The sequence below is a fragment of the Cyprinodon variegatus genome, unplaced genomic scaffold, assembly GCF_000732505.1.
Source record: "Cyprinodon variegatus isolate N-32 unplaced genomic scaffold, C_variegatus-1.0 Scaffold638, whole genome shotgun sequence".
Lineage (NCBI taxonomy): Eukaryota > Metazoa > Chordata > Actinopteri > Cyprinodontiformes > Cyprinodontidae > Cyprinodon > Cyprinodon variegatus.
Window position 1 is genome coordinate 7569 of NW_015151091.1, and position 24529 is coordinate 32097.

Below are 24529 nucleotides of genomic sequence, written 5' to 3' on the forward strand. Positions count from 1 at the left end.
ACATGGCACTGGTCCATCATTTTTATTATGTTTACAAAATGATCATTTTTATACAGAATATGTCAATTACAGTAGAGTTGTTTTTTTGTTGTGACTTCTTCATTTGCAGCTATGTTTTATTATTGTTTTAGTTTTTGGTGAAGCCCAAGGCAATGCAATATAAGCAGATGTATAGGAACTGTCAGAAGTCAGATTTTGAAATATATTATTTTACAACTTAATACATCACTGGTAATCTTATAAATTAAAACTTGAAATCAGAACCAACCCAAGGCTTCAAAGTTATTGGTTAGATTTGTGCACAACAAGGAGTTTCATTACAGCACCTGTTTTCTTTCTTAAGTCCAAATCCTGGTATGGATAGATACATTTAGAGGAAATTATATTAAAAAAATTAAATAAGAAATTTTGAATACATTTCAATATTATGTAATTTGGGGGAATCTGCAAAGATACCTAAAGATGATGGATGCCTTTTTTTTTTTTTTTTTTTACTCAGTTGAAGAAATTCATTTCATTTTTTTTATGAAATAAAAAGTTGAAAAGAATTACATTTAAGTAGATTGTTAATAAGTAAAACGTCACATAATGCATTCGTTGTAAACAAAAGAACTCCCTATGTAAGCGAATATGTTTATTTAAATTCAAGTATGTCTTGCACATTAGCCAATAAAAGGTTCCGAGCGCTGCTCAGAATTCCTGGGATCGTGAACGCAGCAGTCCACCCCAGCTGAACGGTGACTGTACACATTCAAGATGGCTTCTGCGATGGACGACGAGTTTGAAGACGCACCTGATGTCGAGCCTTTAGAGCCAACTCTGAAGAATATAATCGAGCAAAAATCTCTGAAATGGATCTTCGTTGGCGGGAAAGGTGGTGTCGGTAAAACAACATGTAGGTAAGTCAACGGAGAAGCTCTTAGCGACTTGAGTTAGCTGAAAAAGCTATCTGAAGCTAGCTGTTGATTAACGTAGACTTTGGGTATTTTTTTTATTTTTATCTAAGGTATGTCAGTTTTATCGATGTGGACATTTAAGTTTATTTAAAAAAAATCCTCTCTCTACTTTATTGCGATTAAGTTGGTGGTAATTATCAAATGCCAGGTTGTTAAATCCCATCTAGCACAGTCAGCAGCTAAAGTTAGCAAGCTGGAATAATTTAACGGTCTCCCTTCTTTTAAGCATAACCTTGGTAATCGTTTGCGTCTTTTCCTCTCTTTAATCGGGAATTGTAAGATGTAAGTTTTGTTTACGAGCATTTTAAATTCAGTGGTCAACCATGTGATCCAAGAAGCAGCAAGGTTAGCTTTAGCCTTCGAGCTAAACATGTCAAAGAATGACAGCTGCATGTCTGAAACACACCTTCCTTTATTTGACATTCAAACTGGGCTGTCTCCCCTAAAATTAAAGTCGTTTATTTTTCTACATTATTTTATTCAGATTGTAAAGGTTTTTTAAAACATAAAATTAAAAGCCAAAAAAGCTAAACAGAACTATTAACTATCCATAGAGCTGCATGCTATCATGAAACCATATTAAATATATAGATATAGATATAATGAGTAAACAGATCACTGCTTGTCTAACCAGCTGGGGATTCAATGGGAAGCCTGTTTAGCCACTGAAACACAGCATCTCAATAAGATGGTTTTATGGAAAAACTTCCTTCAGGGAAATTTCTGTTTGGCAGCATGCAAAATGTCAACTTTCTTGCAGAAGTTCAGCCCCCTGAAAATAATTTTGTGCTGAATTAAGCAATAAGCCAGTATGTATTGCACAGTAACAACTTTCAGGATCAAGCCACATCTCTGCAATATGGATATTGCATATGACAGGTTTCTAGTATATCATGCATCTCTGATCTATACTGTTTAATTTTGACAGCTCAGTTTAAAAGTATTAGATTTTTATCTTGATTCACAAAATGTAGAGAATAAGTGTCTGACAGATCTTCTTTCATCCTTAGCTGTAGCTTAGCCGTCCAGCTGGCTGCTGTCAGGGAGAGCGTCCTCATCATATCCACAGATCCTGCCCATAACATCTCTGATGCTTTTGACCAGAAATTCTCAAAGGTGCCTACTAAAGTCAAGGGCTATGACAACCTGTTTGCCATGGTGAGTTTTTCAATCGAGAGACCTCTAACATGTCAGGATGTGGATCAGTAGAATATGTAGCGAGAGTCTGCAACCTTTACAATCCAAATGGCTATATTTGCATTCAGTCCGGCTTAATAAAACTTGTTTAGTCGTAATAACCTTTTTAAACATGAAAACTCAACAACAGTTTTTGAGTATCTACTAAAGGGACTTAGAAAAGGGACTTAAAAAAATGAGGAAAAAACTACACTTTTGCAAAAAGGGGATAAATATATTTCCTTGTGTAAGATCTTGATGTTTTTGGCAAATTATGAGAAAAACAGTTTCCAACTTAAAGAAAAAAAACCAAACGACTTGCATACTTCTGGTGTCATTTCTCTTGGAAATTCAGTGCAGTAATTAAATGGATGGATTAAATGCATTCCTTATATCTACCTAATTTCTAAAACTATTTGGTGGGTATGATCTTTAGCCAGAGTTATGATGGAACATTGTGGAAAGACCAAAGAGCCATTTGTGCCTCTTTGGTTGTGGTCCAGATTTTTAGTGCAACAGTTAATTCAATGTTGTATTTTTTTTTTTTTCTAAGTTCTTTGATGAAATAAAAACAATCTGAGGAATTTCAACTGATAGTGGCTCAATGATGCAGAGAACTTTAACCACAATCATCAGTTTAGTTATTTAAGATGTTTAAAGAATCAACTTAACGTCCTGCTTACACAGGAGGAAGCTAGTGTTTTTATGTAGTTTAATTTAAAGACTCTCAAGCTTATTTCTTCATTTTTGTTGTGATCTATGATCATTTTGCAAAAGCATCTCATCTGATCCAGTGTTTGGAAAACGAATATAGCCACGAAGAAACCACAGAGTTTATTTATCTTGTTTTTTTTGGAGGGCTTTTGGCATTAGTTCGGAATCACAAGGACACTTTACTCTGCATGTGAGCTTCACAAGCCCCATCCTTAACTAAATGGAATCACTGCAAGGCAGAAGAAAAACAGATAATCTGTAAACTTTGTCCTGTATGGTTGTTTTAAACAGGAGATTGACCCGAGCCTGGGAGTGGCAGAACTGCCTGATGAATTCTTTGAGGAGGACAACATGCTGAGTATGGGCAAGAAAATGATGCAGGAAGCTATGAGTGCTTTCCCTGGCATTGACGAGGCCATGAGCTATGCAGAGGTCATGAGGTGAGGCAATTGACCACATTCTTTTGTTGTTTTAGCTTTAGTACAACTGTCTTTCTAAAGAAGTGTTAGCATAAAGTGGCTGATTACCCATCTGACAGGTTAGTGAAAGGAATGAACTTCTCAGTGGTGGTGTTTGACACTGCTCCCACTGGCCACACACTGCGTCTGCTCAACTTCCCAACCATCGTGGAACGAGGGCTGGGTCGCCTCATGAAAATTAAGAACCAGATCAGCCCCTTCATCTCTCAGGTGAGGAGGGATCTGTTGACCTGTTTGTACAATCAAGGTTTAGATAACTGTGAGAGAACTGTGAAGGAGCCTTTTATTGGATAATTTTTTTAATTCCTAGATGTGTAACATGCTTGGTCTGGGAGACATGAATGCAGACCAACTGGCATCCAAACTGGAGGAGACGCTGCCAGTCATTCGCTCCGTTAGTGAGCAGTTCAAAGACCCTGTGAGTATGAAATGTGTCACAGTACTTGCGTTTTTCCATCAGATTGTACAAATTGTTACTACAAAAACTCACTTTTCCATAAAGTTTTCTAATCTTCGATCGGGTGGGTTTTTGGTCGTATCAAAAATCTTATGTTTAGCAAAACTGCGATGGAAACACTTTTTTTTCCCCCACATGCGTCATGTGATCTACAGCTAGATCTTACTGACTTGTAAAATGGCAGAGGAAGATGATGATGGGACGACATATTTCGATTGATGAGGACAATATTTACACCCGTCCCTGACATGTTTTTATCGAATGAACAAACTCATACACATGCTGTCTTGTTTTTTTTTCATATAACTTAAATGTCACAGTGGCAAAATTGCATTATCAAAAGCAGAATATCAACATCATTTTAGATGTGATTAGATGAGCTTTATTGATCTTGCAGCGGAGAAATTCACTCGTCACATATTGGCATAGAAGTTACAGAAGGTGCAAACAGGGAGGAAAAATGGTGCATTAAGAATAAACAATATATATACAGTATATACAGTATATCAAGATAAATAGGATTAAGTTGCAAGTGTACATGTATCGCACACAATGAAAAACAAATTAAAAATGAGAAATAAAAAAAAATAAGAAATAAAAATATGTACAATCCGGATGCTCACAGTTGTAATGGAAACACAACTAGTGGCACTCTGAACATGTAATATTGTTGCCATGCAGCTATTTTTGTAATTGGTTGTTTTCCCTAAACTTGGCCATCTTTGATGTTTGCTAAGTAAAACCAGGAGTGATCAGTGCAGATTGTTTTCGCTTATTTCAAGAACAATGCACATCTCGCACAACGTTGTGCCACACCTCTTTGTTAACCAAACAGCTTTACTTTGGACGTGTCGTGACTTTGTGTGCATGTGCTAGGTCATTTTGGAGTATTTTTCCCCCAATAAACTTAAACAGAACAGTCGAAGAACATCACAGTTGTGCAGGTGTCAGTTTCACGAAGCAGGTTTACAGAAAACTTGTTTTCTAAACCTGAAAACAGGGAAACTCTGACTTTTCTGTTTTACAAAGAAATTTTATTCATCCTCTGTTTCAGTCNCTTTAACCACAATCATCAGTTTAGTTATTTAAGATGTTTAAAGAATCAACTTAACGTCCTGCTTACACAGGAGGAAGCTAGTGTTTTTATGTAGTTTAATTTAAAGACTCTCAAGCTTATTTCTTCATTTTTGTTGTGATCTATGATCATTTTGCAAAAGCATCTCATCTGATCCAGCGTTTGGAAAACGAATACAGCCATGAAGAAACCACAGAGTTTATTTATCTTGTTTTTTTTGGAGGGCTTTTGGCATTAGTTCGGAATCACAAGGACACTTTACTCTGCATGTGAGCTTCACAAGCCCCATCCTTAACTAAATGGAATCACTGCAAGGCAGAAGAAAAACAGATAATCTGTAAACTTTGTCCTGTATGGTTGTTTTAAACAGGAGATTGACCCGAGCCTGGGAGTGGCAGAACTGCCTGATGAATTCTTTGAGGAGGACAACATGCTGAGTATGGGCAAGAAAATGATGCAGGAAGCTATGAGTGCTTTCCCTGGCATTGACGAGGCCATGAGCTATGCAGAGGTCATGAGGTGAGGCAATTGACCACATTCTTTTGTTGTTTTAGCTTTAGTACAACTGTCTTTCTAAAGAAGTGTTAGCATAAAGTGGCTGATTACCCATCTGACAGGTTAGTGAAAGGAATGAACTTCTCAGTGGTGGTGTTTGACACTGCTCCCACTGGCCACACACTGCGTCTGCTCAACTTCCCAACCATCGTGGAACGAGGGCTGGGTCGCCTCATGAAAATTAAGAACCAGATCAGCCCCTTCATCTCTCAGGTGAGGAGGGATCTGTTGACCTGTTTGTACCATCAAGGTTTAGATAACTGTGAGAGAACTGTGAAGGAGCCTTTTATTGGATTAATTTTTTAATTCCTAGATGTGTAACATGCTTGGTCTGGGAGACATGAATGCAGACCAACTGGCATCCAAACTGGAGGAGACGCTGCCAGTCATTCGCTCCGTTAGTGAGCAGTTCAAAGACCCTGTGAGTATGAAATGTGTCACAGTACTTGCGTTTTTCCATCAGATTGTACAAATTGTTACTACAAAAACTCACTTTTCCATAAAGTTTTCTAATCTTCGATCGGGTGGGTTTTTGGTCGTATCAAAAATCTTATGTTTAGCAAAACTGCGATGGAAACACTTTTTTTTCCCCCACATGCGTCATGTGATCTACAGCTAGATCTTACTGACTTGTAAAATGGCAGAGGAAGATGATGATGGGACGACATATTTCGATTGATGAGGACAATATTTACACCCGTCCCTGACATGTTTTTATCGAATGAACAAACTCATACACATGCTGTCTTGTTTTTTTTTCATATAACTTAAATGTCACAGTGGCAAAATTGCATTATCAAAAGCAGAATATCAACATCATTTTAGATGTGATTAGATGAGCTTTATTGATCTTGCAGCGGAGAAATTCACTCGTCACATATTGGCATTGAAGTTACTGAAGGTGCAAACAGGGAGGAAAAATGGTGCATTAAGAATAAACAATATATATACAGTATATACAGTATATCAAGATAAATAGGATTAAGTTGCAAGTGTACATGTATCGCACACAATGAAAAACAAATTAAAAATGAGAAATAAAAAAAAATAAGAAATAAAAATATGTACAATCCGGATGCTCACAGTTGTAATGGAAACACAACTAGTGGCACTCTGAACATGTAATATTGTTGCCATGCAGCTATTTTTATAATTGGTTGTTTTCCCTAAACTTGGCCATCTTTGATGTTTGCTAAGTAAAACCAGGAGTGATCAGCGCAGATTGTTTTCGCTTATTTCAAGAACAATGCACATCTCGCACAACGTTGTGCCACACCTCTTTGTTAACCAAACAGCTTTACTTTGGACGTGTCGTGACTTTGTGTGCATGTGCTAGGTCATTTTGGAGTATTTTTCCCCCAATAAACTTAAACAGAACAGTCGAAGAACATCACAGTTGTGCAGGTGTCAGTTTCACGAAGCAGGTTTACAGAAAACTTGTTTTCTAAACCTGAAAACAGGGAAACTCTGACTTTTCTGTTTTACAAAGAAATTTTATTCATCCTCTGTTTCAGTCGCTGTAGTAACCTTCTCCTCAGAGCTAACCTGGTCGGTAGCAGGTTTTCTTCAGTAAACTCGAAGTGTCCGCTGTCTCGGCTCTCCTTACAGCCAATCATGCTGTTTTATTTCCTGATTTACAAAGATTTTTGTCGTAGTTTTGTGCATTAAAAAAATAAAAAATAAACAAAAAAAATCACTAGGTCAATTACACATTAGAATTTAAAAACAAACATTGCATGTCCGTTTGAGGATCTATCTTATTGAAGGACGATCGGTACTTTTTTCACAGAGAATTAAATATTTATAGGGAGAGGATTCTACAACTCAGTTGACAGGGCATGAGATTACTTGTTTTTGGTGTGTTTAATATTTGTGAGATGCAGATAATTTTATTTTTATCAGTTATAGTTACAGTACATGAAGAACTTCTGAAATTATTTTTTGGGTTACACATAAATAGATTCATCTATTCTGCTGGGGAAAAGGAATTACTTTAGGGTTAGGATTAGGATTCACTCAGTGATAACAACCTAATGAGCCTACTGGCACAGTCTGAAGCCAGTCTATGGGACTGATAGCCGCTAATAACCACCATTTATTGGGATGATAACATCTGAAACGCGGCTGCAAACAGCCATTTAGTATTTACTGTGTAAAAGACTGAATCAACATGAGGGACCCTGAGATTATGCACAGGCTCTGTATTAGAACATTTTTATTCTTCATCCTCGCCTGCTGCCAGAAGATTTCACCTAAATAGATTCATTGATCTACTACCATTCAAGAAATAATCCCGAAATATTATCGTGGTCACAACAGGCTACGGCAAGCTGTTTTTAATGTACTAGTTCTACTTAATATGTATTTCTGATATCTGAAAAAATATTTATAAATGACCATTTCAAACAAAATGACATTCTCCTCTGAAATTAATTTCAGATCTCCATATTCCTTATATTACTGGTCATGATTTGTATTATTTTAACTATGAAAATATGTATTTCAGATTACATAAATACACATTCAGTCAAGCTGAAGGCCAGTTCAAACATGTAAACATTTCTAGATATATAAAACATAATTCTTACTAGTATAATTTTGTTTTTACTTTCTAAAATTCAGTTTCTGTCTAGGAGTGATTTTTATTAGGAAGGATGTTATTTTAGTGATCTACAAATGGAACAACAGAGAGGAGTGCTTTTAATAAATGTAAAAACGGCCTACCATAGTCCACATCATATAAACGTTCCTCGAGCAACAATCTTCTCCTTCAGCATCTTCCTCCCCTTTGTAGCTTTAGCGCTGTTTCTGTCTTTAAAACACATTCTCCTTTTTTATTTTATTTTCTGCATTAAAACTGTAGTTCTAGTGGGGTGAAATAGGCACTTCCTGTTGTCACAGTAACTCGTCGAATTGGTACTCCACTGATAATGGCTTTCCATAGTATTTGCACACGCTTAAGTCTGAGTGGACCTAGTTAGAATTTATTGAACTAACTGATAGCAGCCATGGTGAAACTGAACACTCAGAGTTCCTGAATTTAGACTAAATCAATTTACATTTTTTAAACCTGCTCCATGAAACAGACCCCAGAAGGAGCAGCTGTTTGAGATGAAAAGTAGGTTTGAAAGCAGATCTCTGGTCTCGGTGGTTAGAGTGGAATAATTGGTGTATTTCTTTAAAAGTATCTGACTGTTCTGTGTTGCCCTTTACAGAGGCAGTTGTCTCGTATCTGTAATCCTCTTGGTTTACCTTTATAAAGGTTGCTAAGGTCAAATAAACATTTCAATACCCCTTGCTTATATCTCTGTCCTTTTTTTACTTTGTCCAATCTTTTCTCCCATTCTGTCCTTTTGTTCTTCAACAAGGATGCGTTCAGGAATAATTTTTTTTTTTAAATACAAAGAACAGTACATTTGTCCAAGTATAGGATTGTACATTTTTTACCTGTGAATGTACCTCAATAAAAGGTATATCTTCATTTCTTAAGTAGACTTTTTTCCTACTTGGAAAAGGTTAAATAATCTTCACCTAGTGCACAAACTTTTTTTTTTTTAAACAAATGAATAAAGTTTCTGTTTTACACTAACAGTGTTTTGTTTTTCTCTAACTCCCTTGTCCCTGTTTTCCAGGAACAGACCACCTTCATCTGTGTGTGCATCGCAGAGTTCCTGTCGCTCTATGAGACGGAGCGGCTGATTCAGGAACTAGCCAAGTGTCGCATCGACACGCATAACATCATCGTTAACCAGCTGGTTTTCCCTGAGGCAGAGAAGCCTTGTAAAATGTGTGAAGCTCGTCACAAAATTCAGTCCAAATATTTAGACCAGGTACAGCTGTTCTTTCTCTATTTTTTTCTAAGCCTGTATGTGGAACTTTGCATGTCAATCTTTAGGTTCCTCATGTATTCATCCTATCGTCTTCCTACAGATGGAGGATCTTTACGAAGATTTCCACATAGTTAAGTTACCTCTACTGCCTCATGAAGTACGAGGAGCTGACAAGGTCAACACATTCTCCAAGCAGCTTCTGGAACCATACAAACCTCCAAACAAGTGAATTCCCACTTGTAGGACCTCATACCCCCCACCACCCCCCCGTCTGTAGACAAAATACTTCAACAGTCTAAACGCGCCTACTCTATTTTCCCACCATAACAGCCTCCTAATGATCCACGGTGTCCATCGAGGCAGAACATCACTACCCACACTCTAACACACACAGACTGCTGTACTGGGAGATGAGACGCTGCATATAAACAGTCTAACTCTTTAAGTTTATGTGTTCATATCCTTAGTGGCAGTGGTTCTAGTCTTACTGCATTCAGCCCGGTCTAAACAGAAAACTTTTATCCTCTGGCCGTATTTATTCGGCTCCAGCTTCAGATGGTGTGATGTCAGCACCTCCTTTTGTCTCTGATTTGGCTCCTGTCCCCCCCCCTCGTATTTGAGGATATCCCTGAAATTTACGACTGTCTTCTTCATCTCTGCATATTTAATCTCATCTAAATCACTATAACTGCAGAAAAAGCCAGGATGCTGGTTTTAGATCTTTAACATTGTTTTAATTTCAGTTAAAGCCTAAAAATGCTTAATTTGCTGTTTGTTCAGTTTTTGGTTATTCAAAGTTGAGTTTAAGATTTAAATCCATGTTGAAGACCAAAGTGGAACATTTTAGTTAGTAAAGCTGAAAGTGTCTCCAGCTTCTCAAGATACTTCTTAAACATTGCTTAAACTTTATGGGATCACTGAGGAAGGGGATCATTATTCTGATATTTACAATATAAACTGATTGTGTCACAGTGACGTTTTGAGTTGATTGTATGAACCTTTGCTGTTGTGAATGAAATCCATCCTCTGGTTTGATTAACACTTCGCCAACAGGAACAAACATGGTGTTTAAAAGGTCAATATTTCTGACGGGGTTTCATATCTTTTCTCTGTCGATGAATGCTTCAAGAATCTGTTTTCTATAGGTTTTATTTAAATTATTTTCCAAATTGTGAATTAAAACAAACTTTCCTCAGCTAAGAAACGTTTTTTTGTGTCCTTGTTCCAGATAAATCATCTTTTGGGGAGGTAACAATTGTTTTAAGCAACTTTTAATTACATATCAGATTAATGAGGAGGTTGTTTTAAAGGGTGAATAAGTAAGATTGCCACACTTTTCAGGTAAATTTCCTGCTTCTCCATAGTTAAGCTCAGTGTTTTGTCACATAAGAGATTGAATATGGTTTTAAATTTAGAAAATGCTAAAATACATGCAAATATAACTGAAATCGTTGCAAGTTTGTTTCTGGAACATTCCAGATAAGTTTGTAACTTCATAACCATGCTTGAAGTTTATTCTCATTTTACTGAGCACCAATGTTTGCATGGTCCGCTTGCTGCTGACTTCTAATTCCTTGCTTGTCCCGCTCGGCCCTGTGCGCTGCGGCCTGTCGCTTGTGGTCCATCACAGAGCATCACTCTCCCAGTTGGGGTCCGCGCTAACGAGCCACCGCCTCCTCCTTTGTTTTTTGGAGGGGATTTAGCCTGGGGCGCGCTGACCACTGGACACGGCCATGGATTATAACCATGCAGCCAACAAGGGTTAACTGGGCAGAACCCAGGAGATACCAGGGTTTTGTTTTGCGTTGAGTTGAGCAGGGTGTAGGGAAGAAGACGCTTCTCCAGTGGGGCCAATTACGCTTTGAGATGTGCTGAAGATAGCGGGACGAAGCACCACTGAGAGGTAGGATTGCATTTAGTGCCTCAGAATCCCATCCAACTAGGGGCTTATTTATTTGTGAGGTTTGAGGAGGTCTTGATGTTAATGCACTATTTATGTCCAGAATAAAATGTTTAATTTCTCTCTTATTAAGGTTAAATTCTCTTTTGGAAAGACTGATTAATGCATGTATGAAATGGTGTATAGTGTATCTGTTTTGACTTATCAGAAATAGTTACCCTTTTTTACCAGTCCTTTGCATTGTCATTAAAACACTGAAGTTCAAAAGTAGAAGGCCTGAGGGCTGCAAAATATGTAATCAATGAAAAACAAAAGAAATGGCGGAGGAAACTAGGATCCAAGAAGGAGGCGAGAAATGCAACCACATGTTTGCATTTATCACAAATAAGGAGGTATGTGAAGGACAGAAAGTCTGGGATAGAAGATGGGGAAAGGAGAAAGGGTTAGGACAAGTAAATGTACAACTGCACACCGAAGGGAGATGGGAAAGGTGGCATTAAAGAAAAAATTCATATTCAAATTTTCTTTCTCTATACAATTTCTGACCTGGAAAATATTAAAACCAAAATTCCATATTTTCCTGACTGCATTGGAACTAGGATAACGGGTTAAACTGATTCAGTAAACAACTTTCTATTTTCCTTTGCACAGCACTTTCACTCTGTAAACCTGGAAGCCTTGGCTACCAATGACGGTCACCTACACGGCCAGAGTAGCAAATGCTCGCTTCTGTGGCTTTTCCAAATTGCTCTTGGCTTGGAAAGGCAGCATCTACAAGGTGCTTTACAAGGAGTTCCTGGCTTTCTTTGCCATGTATACAGCCATCAGCATCACTTACAGGTGAGGCTTGAACTGCTGCATTCACTACTTTACATACTCATCAAAAAAGCAACTTTCATGCTGAATTTGTGGCTTCCAATGCTTTATTTTTCATGTTCTTTTTAAACGAACAATTAACTGGCATAAGTGATTCTCTGATCAGAACTTTACATGCAGACTGTGACATAGTTTGGTTGAGGGTCAGCAAGGTGAACAAAAAAAAAAAAAACGGCATCAGCCACATTCCAGATTCCTCTGAGGATTTTTATTTGGCACTTTTCACTCTGAGAACCATCTCCCTGAGCTTCCAAGAACTTGTATAACCAGTTGGCAAGACACAATTAAAAAGGTAGAAAAAAAAAGGGAAACAGAAACAAGAATAAAATGATCTAATTTACAAACTCATCTACATAATGAAATAGTCTGCAAAATAAACATTTTGATACAAGATAACTCAAAAAGTTACTTTATAGAAAAACAAAAGCATTATTCCAAAGGAAACCCTCTAAATGGTAAAACCCAGCAATGCAGTTGCTTAGAGGCCCCGTCACTGACACGTGGTAGGCCCCCATTCAATTGTGGACAAGGACGTTTCTTTGCAGATGAAATGGTACGAAAAATTCCTCTTAAACCCACCTGATACGAGTGTGACTGACTAGACCTTATTTATACCCCAACAAATGGCAGATTTCAACAGGATGGTGAGCTGTTTAAACACCACACCAAGGGCAAAGCACACAGTGGTACTTTTAATTACTATGTTAATAACTGTGTATAGTTCATTAGACGGTTGGTAAAAAAATACACTCATATACGTTTCAAACCGTAATAAAGATCTTAAAATAACAATGTATTTGAGTATTTTATTTTTTACACTAGGACTTGAAATTATGGATAATCCAGAGCGTTGATTAAAAACACAACCGTTACGTACAATGTGTTAGCGACGATAGATATAAAAAAAACAAAGATACTTAAGCAGATTCTAGAAAAGAAAAAGGAAAGAAGAGCTGCTGGAAGTAGCTACTTCATATGGGGCCCACCCAGATGCTGCTGCTTACGGGCCTATGGTTGTGCTGTTATGCCATCGCTGCAACATAATGTCAACACAAGCAATCCCAGGATAGTAAGTGAAGCAAAGTTGCAAACTAATGTTTAAATTTAAACATTGCGAAACAGTAAAAAAAATAAGGGAAGTGGTGAAGACAAACTGAACCACTGACCCTTAATCTGTAAAAGCTAATCAAAGCTTAGAGACATAGACTAATAATATCTAAGTAGCTCAGTTAAGATACAAGCAGGACACATTTAAACTAAAACAGTAGGTTTCCAGATATCAAGAGCCAAAACTGTGACTCTAAGCTTTTAAAAATAAAACAACAATCTTTTAGGATTCCTGTATCAAGTGGAGTTAAAATATTAAAGGCTTATTAATTAAACTTATTAATTAGTGAGAGAATGAAGTGGAGGCTGAATAGATGACTTGTTGTGGATGCTGCACTGGTTTATTCTGGTGTAGAGAAAGCTAAATCAAAAGGAGAAGCTTTTGATTTATTGGTCGGCCGTTTCAACTCTTCGCTATGGTTGTAATATATGGCCATAATCGAAATGTGGAGATAAGGGATACAAACTGATGAAATGGCCACATGCCCTCTCCATCCTGCTGGGGCTCAGAGAAGAGAAGTCAGATGGCATGAAGGTCATCTGCTGGCCCTTTTACCTGGAAGACCAGAGTATAATATCTCTTGAGTAGCTGAAAACAGTTATTTTTTTTCTTGAGTTAAGCAGATTAGGTAGACACTTTGCCAATGGAATAAGACAATTTATGTTCAAAATAAAAAAAAAATACTGCTGTCTCTTATTTCAATTGCATAATATTTATCTTATTTTAAGGGTAAAAACGCTCATTCTATTGGCAGGTCATCTAATTTTCCCACTCAAATCAAGGGTAAATATACTAATTTGAGGAACATTTTACTCATGTTTTAGAATGGTTTGCAGTGTGGAACGTCCAAGCCTAGAAACACTGTATTAACTGTTAGTCATGCAGCACTTTCTGTGTTTTTTGCTTGCATTATTGTTTAATTGCACAAAGTGGATTGAATTATAAAGCTGGAGAACCCTAACAGAGTTCTTTAATGTAACCCTCAATCAACAGCAATCTCTTTCAGTAGGGCTACAAAATAGTTTTTATCAAGTTACACCTTGAGAAAGGATGTTCAATCAATTATCATTTGAGTGCAATGTGTTATTTTTACCATTTAAATGCAAACTTATAAACGTAATTCATTTAGATTGTATGTTGTAAAATCCTTGTTTCTATAGCAGAATCAGAACAGTAAAGAAATCCTTAAAAGCCTTGCATTAACGTGACAGTCACGCCTGTGATTAATTTATGAACATGTTCTGCAGCTGCAGATAATCGTCATTTCCATGATGCCTTGCATAATGCTCCCTGGATTATTTCACCCTTTCAGATTTTTCCTCTACGAAGATCAGAGGAGGTATTTTGAAAAGCTGGCAATTTACTGCAACCGCTATGCCAGTCTCATCCCCATGTCCTTTGTGCTGGGTAAGTCTTTATAATCTTTGACACTGTTCAGACTCGGGGTTAGCTTTATGTGTGGCTCTAGCAACATGACACAAAACCTGGATCTCTGGGGAGCAGCTAGGCTTTGTGTCATTGCTGATGGTGGGGAATGTCAAGGTCTTACAACTTATTGATCATGTCAGACTTAATCAACACAACAAGTAATAAGTTGTTCAAGATGTACAATTAACATGATGTTTTCAATCAATGAAGGCACATTGGCTTCTTATTAAACAGTAAATCTTTTACACACATTTTTACATAAAAAAGCACATGAAATCTATGTAGGGAGTAAAAAATTAATCTCTAAGACTTGTCTTCGTATTTAACTTCCAGTGGTGGAAAGTAAGAAAGTAAATTTACTTGATTATTTTGCTTAAGCACTTTTTTCCAGTATCTTTACTTTACTTGAGTACATTTTTAGGGGGTATTTGTAACTTTCCCTCCATTACATTTCAAAGTTAAATATTGTGCTTTCTACTTTACTACGTTTGGAGGAAGCTGCTAGTTACTCCTTACTTTTGGCTCCTCTTAGCTTTCTAATCCACTGCTGCTGTTTTTCTTTCTGGAAATGCAATTTCAACATCTAAGACAGCAGCCCTTAGGACTGACTCTGTTTGCATGACGTTAAAGGAATGTAAGAAACTCAGGGCAGATATTATTTGTACTTTTAAAATGACTTCGTAATTTTAATAAGGTGTTGCCATGTGGCCAAGTTGTTGTGGTTTCTTTGCTGTTATAGATTCAACCTTAAACCTCTATTCCAAAAAGGAGAAAGAAGGAAAATCAAGACTGCTGTTTTACTTTTGGTTTGTTTTTAAATAAGAAATAATATTCAAAATATCTGTTGTTATTAAGGTTCCTTAAAATTACTCTGAAAATAGACAGAAATGTCTAAATTACATTTTTAAGTACTTAAAGGTATAGTGGAGGATTTTCTCGAATTTTTTAAAAGACACATGCACCTACCAAACCTAGCAAAAGACCAGGAATTGCTTCTAATGGAAACAACTACAGGGCATACAGCCCAGAAAACTGTTCAACAACCTCTGTATCTGTGCTTATGTTTGGAGGTTTCTACGTGACCCTAGTGGTGAACCGCTGGTGGAACCAGTACACCAGCATCCCGCTGCCCGACAGGCTCATGTGCGTCCTGTCCGGGGGCCTCCAGGGAAACGACGAGCGAGGTCGCTTGCTGAGACGAACTTTGATGCGCTATGCCAGCCTCTCAGCCCTGCTCATCCTCCGCTCTGTCAGCACCGCCGTCTTTAAACGGTTCCCCACCATGGACCATGTGGTGGAGGCTGGTGAGAGTGGGGTGATGGGAATGGTGGGGTCTGCACAGGGATTAGTCAGTGGTGTTTCAGACAGAAATGCACATCATGATTGTGTGCTTGTATCTTTTGTAATCACTAGACCCGTAAAGACAACAAAACAATCATTTATCATTTTATATATTAGAAGAAATACAGGGACAAAGTGATGCTTTTTCTTGATTCCAGTGAGGTATCCTTTTAGGTGAAAGAGAGAACACCAACTGAGAGACGAGCATCACTTGTTGTGTCTCTTGACAGCTAAAGAGAAGAGAAAGCTGCCAATGAAGCCAGAGCAACATCTTAGTTAGCATTGTGAGGGACCTGTTTCCTAGGTCACCAATGTTCTTCTGCTTGAGTGTTAATAAAAGACCTGAATATTCCAATGATATCAAATATAAATTGCATACTAAAACTCCCTAGAATACAGAGGTGTTGGTCAGCCAACTGGTGCAAATGTCACTTTGTTGTAACTTCCAACACCTATTATCTTTGGGTATTTTTCACCCCATTCTATATTTAACAATAATCCAAAATAGTTTGGAATTCTGTGCTTCATATTCTATAAGTTTTAATCATTTGTTAGGTAAATTGATTATCATGTCTTTTATTTAGGAAAAACATGCAGTCTGCTGTTTTAATGACAAAATCTCTAAGGTCTACATAATCCCAAGGATTGAAAAAACAGTTCTTGGGTTGACAAATTAAGAAGGTATTTAGGAGGATAAGTCACTAATTTCACTGGAGCACTTTAGAAAAGGATGTTACTAATGGGCAAAGGATCAAAAATCTTTGTGTGTTGTTTTGGACTTTCTTCTTAAATATGAAGCTTATTTTGGGTTACATTTCTAAAATGTTGAAAAATAATCTGTCATCCTATAACCAGTTTATACCTGTATAACTGTGTGGTTTAACCCATTATATTTATATTTGATCGTGCTACACATCTGTTCTATAAACCAGGGGTGTTTAGTAATTTTAAAACCAACACTGAAAGAAGCGGCTACAAATAGAGCTAAAAGGAGAGGCACCAGATGAAATGCATCAATTAGAAAAGCCTTTTTCTGTCATGATCAGTTTAAGGATTCGGACCCAAATGCAGAGATACAGTACCACTCAGGGACCACCAGTTTAACAGGTTTATTTGATGTAATGTGTACAGGAATTGGATCTGGAACTCAGTGGACTGGTGAACCGGAACTGGAAAGTCTGAAGGAGAGATCACAATGATCAGTTCAGGGACCATGGGAAAATTGACAGAGACTTGAATAGTGCTGGAGAGGGACTCACGTTTGAGGGGGCTCTTGTCAATCCTTGAATCCAGTCTGTGTGGTATTTTTCCAGAGAAGAGGGAACTCGTTGGAGAGCGGACAGGTAGACATACGTTGGACCCAGAGGAGTAATGGAGCGGACTGTCACTTGGATTTCCGATGGGACTTGAACGGCTCATGTGGATGTTTTCCCCTGCTCAGTGTGAACTCAGTTAATCCTTCCAGGGGGAGAAGGCCAGGCATTCAGTTACACAGAAGGGCTTCCTGTCGAAAGGCAAAGACAAAAACAATATTAGACTCAGAGAAACAAAGGCTCAGGTTAGACTCAGCTAATCTCAGCTTGGCTAGAGTACCCAAAACTGGCAAACACTCTGGCGTCGAGGTGGTGACAGCCCGCTGCTCAAATACTCCTCAGTGATGATCCAACAAGCCGCAGGTGTGCATGAGGGCCAACAAGGACAGGGCACCACCTGGTGGTGGAGAGAGGGAAACACACAAACAACCCACACAAACTGGATTCCTAACATTTTCTTATTCAAATGGTTCCAGATTTGGAAAAGCTTACCATCAGGAAAAAATAAAAAATAAAAAATCAGAATCCTCAACTGAAATATGTTTTCTGTAGATGTGATTATGCTTCATATTTGTAATAAAAGAAAACTAAATGTTTGATGATTTGATATTTATACATTTTCATAGGCTATAACTGGCTTTAAAAGCGGTAAAATGCTAAAAAAAAAAAAAAAAAAAGAATATATATATATGTGTATGTGTGTGTTTTTCAAGCAGTTTAAAAAAAATAAAACAGGCATTAAAAAAAAATTAAAGAGGAGTCACATTTTTCTATAAAATTAAAAACAGCAGGACAGCATTTCCATTATTTCATTGCAAAGACATAACAGTGTAGCATGTAAGTGAATTCAGCATAATAGTGGAGAAGTGTGTTGGAAAAGCACCAGTAGTATGTTGAACGGTGAGACGATTAGATGAGCTTCAGTATGTTAGAGTTGCTTGTTTCCTACATGGATAAAGTCTTTGTTGCTGGACATACAGTAAGAAGCAAATCCCAGGGAAATGTAAGCCTTAGACCTCAGCCAGTGCTTCCAGCCTAGGAACACCACTATTAAATCTTCTTCGCCATCGCCTTTCATCTCTTTTCTCAGTGAGCTATTAATGTATGCTGTAAAGTAAAAAGCAATTGATTGGTTTAAACAGAGACAAAGACCACCCTAGTTTTCCTTTGTGCAGGATTTATGTCCAGAGAAGAGAGAAAAAAGTTCGAGGGTCTCCATTCTCCTTACAACAAATACTGGATCCCATGTGTCTGGTTCACCAACCTGGCAGCTGTGGCCCGCTGTGAAGGCAGAATCAAAGATGATCACACATTCAAGCTTCTCCTAGAGGTGCAGCACAGCCACTTCATGTGGAAACATTACAACAAAGGCTTTGAATTGCAGAGCTTTTGCTTTTATCAGAGCAGAGATTTAGATTGTAATCTAACAGCTGGTGTCTGTCTGTGTGACGACAGGAGCTAAATGGTTTCAGAGGGAAGTGCAGCATGCTGTTTCATTATGACATGATCAGCGTGCCCCTCGTGTACACTCAGGTAAGATCACTCACTTGGTAACTGTTAGGTTTTACCACATGCAATGTATCTTCTTTGTTAGTTTCATTGCCTTTCTTTCTTCACAGACCTCTGTGTGTTACCTCGTTTTTCAGTTATAGACGTTCAATAAGTCTCAGTTTGTCCATTCTTCTTTGCAACATAGCTGAAATTGAAGCTAATACAGTAGGTTAAAGACCATCTGAAGACACCAATTTTCAAGCCTTGCCTCAGATGCTTAAATGGGTCTGTGTCTAGACTTTGACTGGGCCATTTTAAACAATGAATTTAGTCTAAGCAGAACTGTTTCATTGTACTGCCGTCAGGCAAAAAACTTGCAGATTTGAATCTGAGTTTGTAAAAAATGCTTCGTGAAACAGACCCCAGGTCTATTACAGCTGATAAAATGCATCTCCATAGCATACTAAACCTGTTGAGACTGAATTGCACATATAGGGTATTGCACCTGGAACAAAAAGTTCAGCTTTTGTCTCATCTGACTGATGCACATTCTTCTGCAGGTTTACTGCCCCTCCACAGGAATGTGGCAATTTTGATTAAGAATCCCTGTGTCTTTCGTTTAATAACCTTTTTTTGCCCACTCTTCCACGAATGCCAAAGTTGAGCACAGAATATCCCACCTGAGCTGTGGATCTCTGCAGCTCCTCCCAAATTACCAAAGTTGTCTTAACTGCTTCTTTGGTTTTTGTTGCATTTTATTTTATTTAAAATAAATAAACATGGGGATAATTGGACATCCATGCTTGTAATTTTTTTTTTTTAGTTATAAAGGAGGATGAGAGTCATGAATCTTTTCTTCTTTAACATTACTTGGAGTTAGTATGAATAGATTTGCAAAGTACTTTATCTCAAACACAGACTGGAGCTCTGTTAAAAAGAAGAAAAAAAATATTTTAATTCAAGTTGGTTTCTCTTCACAATTTTACTTTTATTATTATAAGTGTTATTAACGGAGGGTGTTCAAGGTGGCTCCTACTTTGTAAACAATGACATTTCAGCTCATTATCACACTTTTCACTATAGTTTTCACATTAAGAATAATTTTAAATCAGTTGTTTATTTGTATGATTTATTTCTTTTGAACTTATACAGCAATTTAGTAAGTAGGTACTCATCAACAATTTCACCTTATGATAGCCAAATATGTTCATAAGTTGTTAGCCCTGGCTTCAGTAAAATACGGATGGGGAAACATAAACTTTTTTCTATGCATATGAGGGGGATGTTTTCTTCTGGTGGCGATCCAATCCAAGTGAAGAGATTCATTGTTTCCAACAGCTTTTGTTGGTGTTGCTTAAGTGACATAGTAATGGCTTCAAGTGCAGGGCCAGGACCAGTAGCGCTGGTAGCATCCTGATCAGCAGCTTTCTGTCCTTTAGATGGCATTTTTGGGCTGCTTTATCTTAGAGGGACACATGGCTGTCAGGTACAGCTTATGAAAAATAAGAGCACGTTTAGGGCATGCATACTCTATTTAACTGCCAACCCGAAACCCATGGCAAAAATAAATTGTAACACAATTATTACACAAAAAAAAAACCCTGGTGCATCATTGCAGAAATCAGATATAAAAGCTGGACTTTAACACTGATCTGATGGATCTGTTGTCTCTCAGGTGGTGACTTTGGCAGTGTACAGTTTCTTCCTGGTGTGTCTGATCGGCCGTCAGTTCCTAGACCCGAGTCAGGGCTACCCGGGTCATGACCTGGACCTCTATGTGCCCACATTCACACTCCTGCAGTTCTTCTTTTACGCAGGGTGGCTCAAGGTCGTTATGAGGCTCCCTAGAGGTTTGCATTGTTTTGATGCGAGCAGAAAGCCTAGAACTTGATTTAAAAATATATATATATATTTTTTGCAGGTTGCGGAGCAGCTGATCAACCCTTTTGGAGAAGATGATGATGATTTTGAGACCAACTGGTTGATCGACAGAAACTTTCAGGTTTTCTATAACTAAATTTTCTTTAAAGATTTTCATATTGTCTAAACAAGATTTTTTGGCTAGCGACTTTAACTATGCTCCTTTAACTTTCCCACAATAATGTATTTATTCAGATTTATGGTAGAATGACTTTCAAGTAGTTTTACAATTAAACATCTATAAATCTATATTTAATCTCCCTGAAGTCAATACTAGATCCACCTCTTGTTGCTGTTATTAAGCTGACCTTTCCTGGTGGGTTTTACATCCAAAGGCTAAAATATTTGCCTTTATTTGTAAGATAGCTCTTAATAAGTTTCTCTTAACATCACATTTTCAGTCTGCATATAGGTCTCTCCATCAGCAACATCCCACAGCATGATACTGCCTCGGCCCTGTTTTAGCCTGTGGATGGTGTGCTCAATGTAATCTGCAGTATTACTTATTTAAAGGATGTCAACTTTGGCCAAAGATTATAGTCTCATCTGACCAGAGGGGCTTCTTACAGATAATTTTTGTGATGTTTTAGTTTTATGATTGCATATGGCTTTCCTTTAATATTTGCTTTTCTTCTTGCCACTCTGCCATAAAAGCCATATTTGAGGAAAGGACAGCAATTATTTCTCCTGCTGACAGGTGCATAGTTGGCATTACGTTTTGTGTGCAGGTTTCCATGATGGCTGTGGATGAGATGTACGGAGATCTGCCGGTGATGGAGCGAGACCGTTACTGGAACGACTCCAACCCCCGCCCCCCGTACACGGCGGCTACGCTTTTTGTCCTCCGCAAACCCTCCTTTCAGGGCTCCACCTTCGACATGGCGTGAGTCTCTCTGTGTCTCCTCATGGGGCAATGACATCCTGCTTCTGAATCCCCTCATGGTTGTTTAAAACACAGACATTTTTCTCTTTTTTTAAGTTTGAGAGAAAGATGAAACCTTCGTTTAAATGAAGCTTGTGGATTCTGGTGATTTTCAGACATATTAAACAATCTATTACAGAGATAATCAGAATTTTCTTGACAGGATCCCAAAGGAGGAGATGCACTTTCAGCCATTGGAGGACATAGCTGAGAATCTGGAGGAATCAAACAGCCGCCACCCCAACATGGCTCTCTTTAATCGACTTCTCAATGTGGCTCCGTCCCCATCTGGCTTCATGGGAGGAGCTCTGCGCCGCACCTCGGCTCAGCTCCAGCGGCTCTACCACTCACCCAGCACAGACAGGTGCTCCAGTGATGATGAAGAGGAGGATGAAGAGAAAAGCTGTAAAATAGGCAAAGGAGGATCACTGCCATCAGGGCTGGGCCAGGACCCCCAGAGCACCGTCTGCAGCTTCAGGGAGGAGAAGAGTACAAGGACTCCGCTGGTGGATGTTGAGTTTGGTGAGGATCAGGAAAGAGCAGGTGAAAGCAGGGATGTAACATCAGTTAAAGGGGTTCAGAGGGCCGAAGAGGAACCAGAGAAGACTTCCAGAGCTCTGGGCTCATCGCTTGCTCCTCCACCTCGGTCCTCCAGAGATACATCAGCTCCTCCTGCCTCTGCCTTTACTTTCACCTCACGCCCCCTTTCAGCTTTCCTTTTTCCCTCTACTGCCCAGTCAGGTCTGGAACACTGCAGCTCACAGCCAGCAATCAGTCTTCCTAAGGCTACGTCCGGCATTCCTAAACCACCTTCCACTGGAAACCAAATGTCCCTCCTCGCTGTGCCGTCTTACGTCGAGCCTCAGCGTTTGCGCAGTGTGAGCGTAGGCTCTGAGTTCACAGCATCCTGAAGTCAGCAAGCTGGGATATTCACCCAAACCTTGGTTATCTGAGCCCACAGAGGTTTTATTCAATAGGTATAACAAATCACTGCTGTCGAACTTGCTGCTGCTCTTGATCCTCCTCCTTAAGGACCACATAGCTGGAGCTTAAATTAATTAGGTTATATCATAATAGATTCCTTGATTTCTTCCCCCCTAACGCTAGTTTTTATGCTAATTTATAGTACCAACACTAAAATCTTCTATAATATTTCTAAAGGAACTCTGTCATTTTGTTAAATCCATTTGTTTGCTGTTTATGTACAACAAACTAATTTGCTGCATATGCATGTAAAAAAATGCACAGAGTTGAAAATTTTGAAAAATAAAAACACATGTTTGTATTCAGCATTCTTTACACTGATGCAACAAAAATAAAAACTGTCCTCATAAGCCACATAATTAATAGGACCCACTGTTTAATTTAACCTCTGCATAAATATAATTGTTATATGAAGGCCTTAGAGTTTTTGTTAGATGGCTTTAGTGAACAAACAGCATTATGAAGACCAGGAGACACAGCTGACAGGTCAGGGAGAAAGTCTACGAGAAGTTTTACTATAGATATCATCCCAAGCTGTGAACGACTTGCAAAGCTCTGCCCATTTCTGGGGATGAACATGGAGATCTAGCAAGGAGACTGTATGGTAGCTTTGGAGGAGCTGCAAAGGACTGTTCAGAATCAGGTATCTGTCAACAGGAAAATTATTATAACTGATAATATCTTGAAGCAATGAGGAGGAAATCAGGCTAAAGAAAGCATTTGGAAGTTCTGTTTCACTATAACTATCACATAAAACACTAACAACAGGAATATTTCCCTGAATATATCTTTAGGAATCTCAAAACATCCATCCATCCATCCATTTTCTGACATGCTTAATCCCGAGTGGGGTCGTAAGGAGTGCTGGTGCCTTTCTCCAGCTGTCAATGGGCGAGAAACGAGGTACACCCTGGACAGGTCGCCAGTTCTTGCAGAAAGACCCTGGCCCAGGAATCGAACCCAGAACCTTCTTGCTGCAAGGCAGCAGTGTTACCCACTTCAACACTGTGCACCCCCCCGTCAAACAATTCCACTGAAAATATTTCAAAAATGACGATGAAATAAATCTATCAATATAGTAACTGATGTTTTACTGCTGGCAGTGGGTAGCACTGTTGCCTTTCAGCAAGAAGATTGTGGGTTTGATTCCCGGTCTGGGGTCTTTCTGCATGATGTTTGCATGTTCTCCTTGTGCATACATGGGTTTTCCACCACGGGAGAAGATGGATGGATGGATATTATAATGCACTACTTTGAAAACAAAGTCCAGTAAATTGCTTTTTTAAATTTTTATTTTATTTTACTATTTTGGAATAATAATGACCTGGATGACTGAGAATCTTCACCAGTATATATGTTGTACTGCCAACATTAAATATGGGCATCACATGTATTTATTTCATTGCTTTTAATATTTTAAAGAGCTGCAAGCTCTTTAAGATGATTTTTACATATGAAAATACTCTGTTTAAAAACCTACAGACATCTAATAGGATTCCCTTTACCAAGAGTCACCAGCAGGGGGAGATAACAGTCAACAAAAAACAGGCCTGCAGTTCATATTTAATACAGAGAGCCTCTCCTGTTCATCAGAAGGCTGTTACTGGGGGTCCATGGTGACAGAGCTGGTCCTCCTGGCCTGGATGGAGCGTCTCTGCTTGGCCAGAAAAGACTGAGGGAGACCTGCAGCATCAGAGTCCTTCTGAGAAAGGCTTTGCTGCTGCAGATGCAAACAACAAATAACAAAATGGTCTGTTCCAAATTTTTGGTTAACCTAAAAGAGACAATTCACAAGTCTTACTTTACTGCTAATAGACTAGAGCACATCTCTTTACTCATATTGAAGGCCTGGCTTTGAGCCTTATCAGCTCTATGACTAAACAAGTTGTGTAATAAACCTGGAAAAAAAGAGGGAAGACAACAGTGGTGTAAACCAAGACAATGAAGACTAGGTGGAACAAAACAGGATCTAGTAAAAGTCCCCAGAATATTTAGTGGCCATAA

The 24529-nt window shown here is 38.4% G+C and overlaps 2 protein-coding genes across 3 annotated transcripts; both read left to right on the forward strand.

Moving 5' to 3' along the window:
• The first annotated feature begins 717 nt into the window (after positions 1–717).
• Positions 718–10432, forward strand: asna1 (arsA arsenite transporter, ATP-binding, homolog 1 (bacterial)). The gene is made up of 7 exons (XM_015393379.1): positions 718–899; positions 1967–2114; positions 3138–3286; positions 3385–3535; positions 3636–3743; positions 9045–9242; positions 9343–10432. The coding sequence occupies exons 1-7, from the start codon at positions 757–759 to the stop codon at positions 9469–9471; spliced, it is 1026 nt and encodes a 341-aa protein (XP_015248865.1). The 5' UTR covers positions 718–756; the 3' UTR covers positions 9472–10432.
• A 135-nt stretch (positions 10433–10567) lies between these two features.
• best2 (bestrophin 2) lies at positions 10568–22788 on the forward strand. Of its 2 annotated transcripts, XM_015393377.1 has the most exons (10): positions 10568–11145; positions 11794–11982; positions 14439–14533; positions 15625–15858; positions 18384–18538; positions 18664–18741; positions 20375–20527; positions 20621–20701; positions 21348–21502; positions 21705–22788. In XM_015393377.1, the coding sequence occupies exons 2-10, from the start codon at positions 11831–11833 to the stop codon at positions 22450–22452; spliced, it is 1851 nt and encodes a 616-aa protein (XP_015248863.1). In that variant the 5' UTR covers positions 10568–11145; positions 11794–11830; the 3' UTR covers positions 22453–22788. The 2 variants fall into 2 exon arrangements, with proteins under 2 accessions (XP_015248863.1, XP_015248864.1); XM_015393378.1 differs by lacking the exon at positions 11794–11982.
• Positions 22789–24529: the final 1741 nt, after the last annotated feature.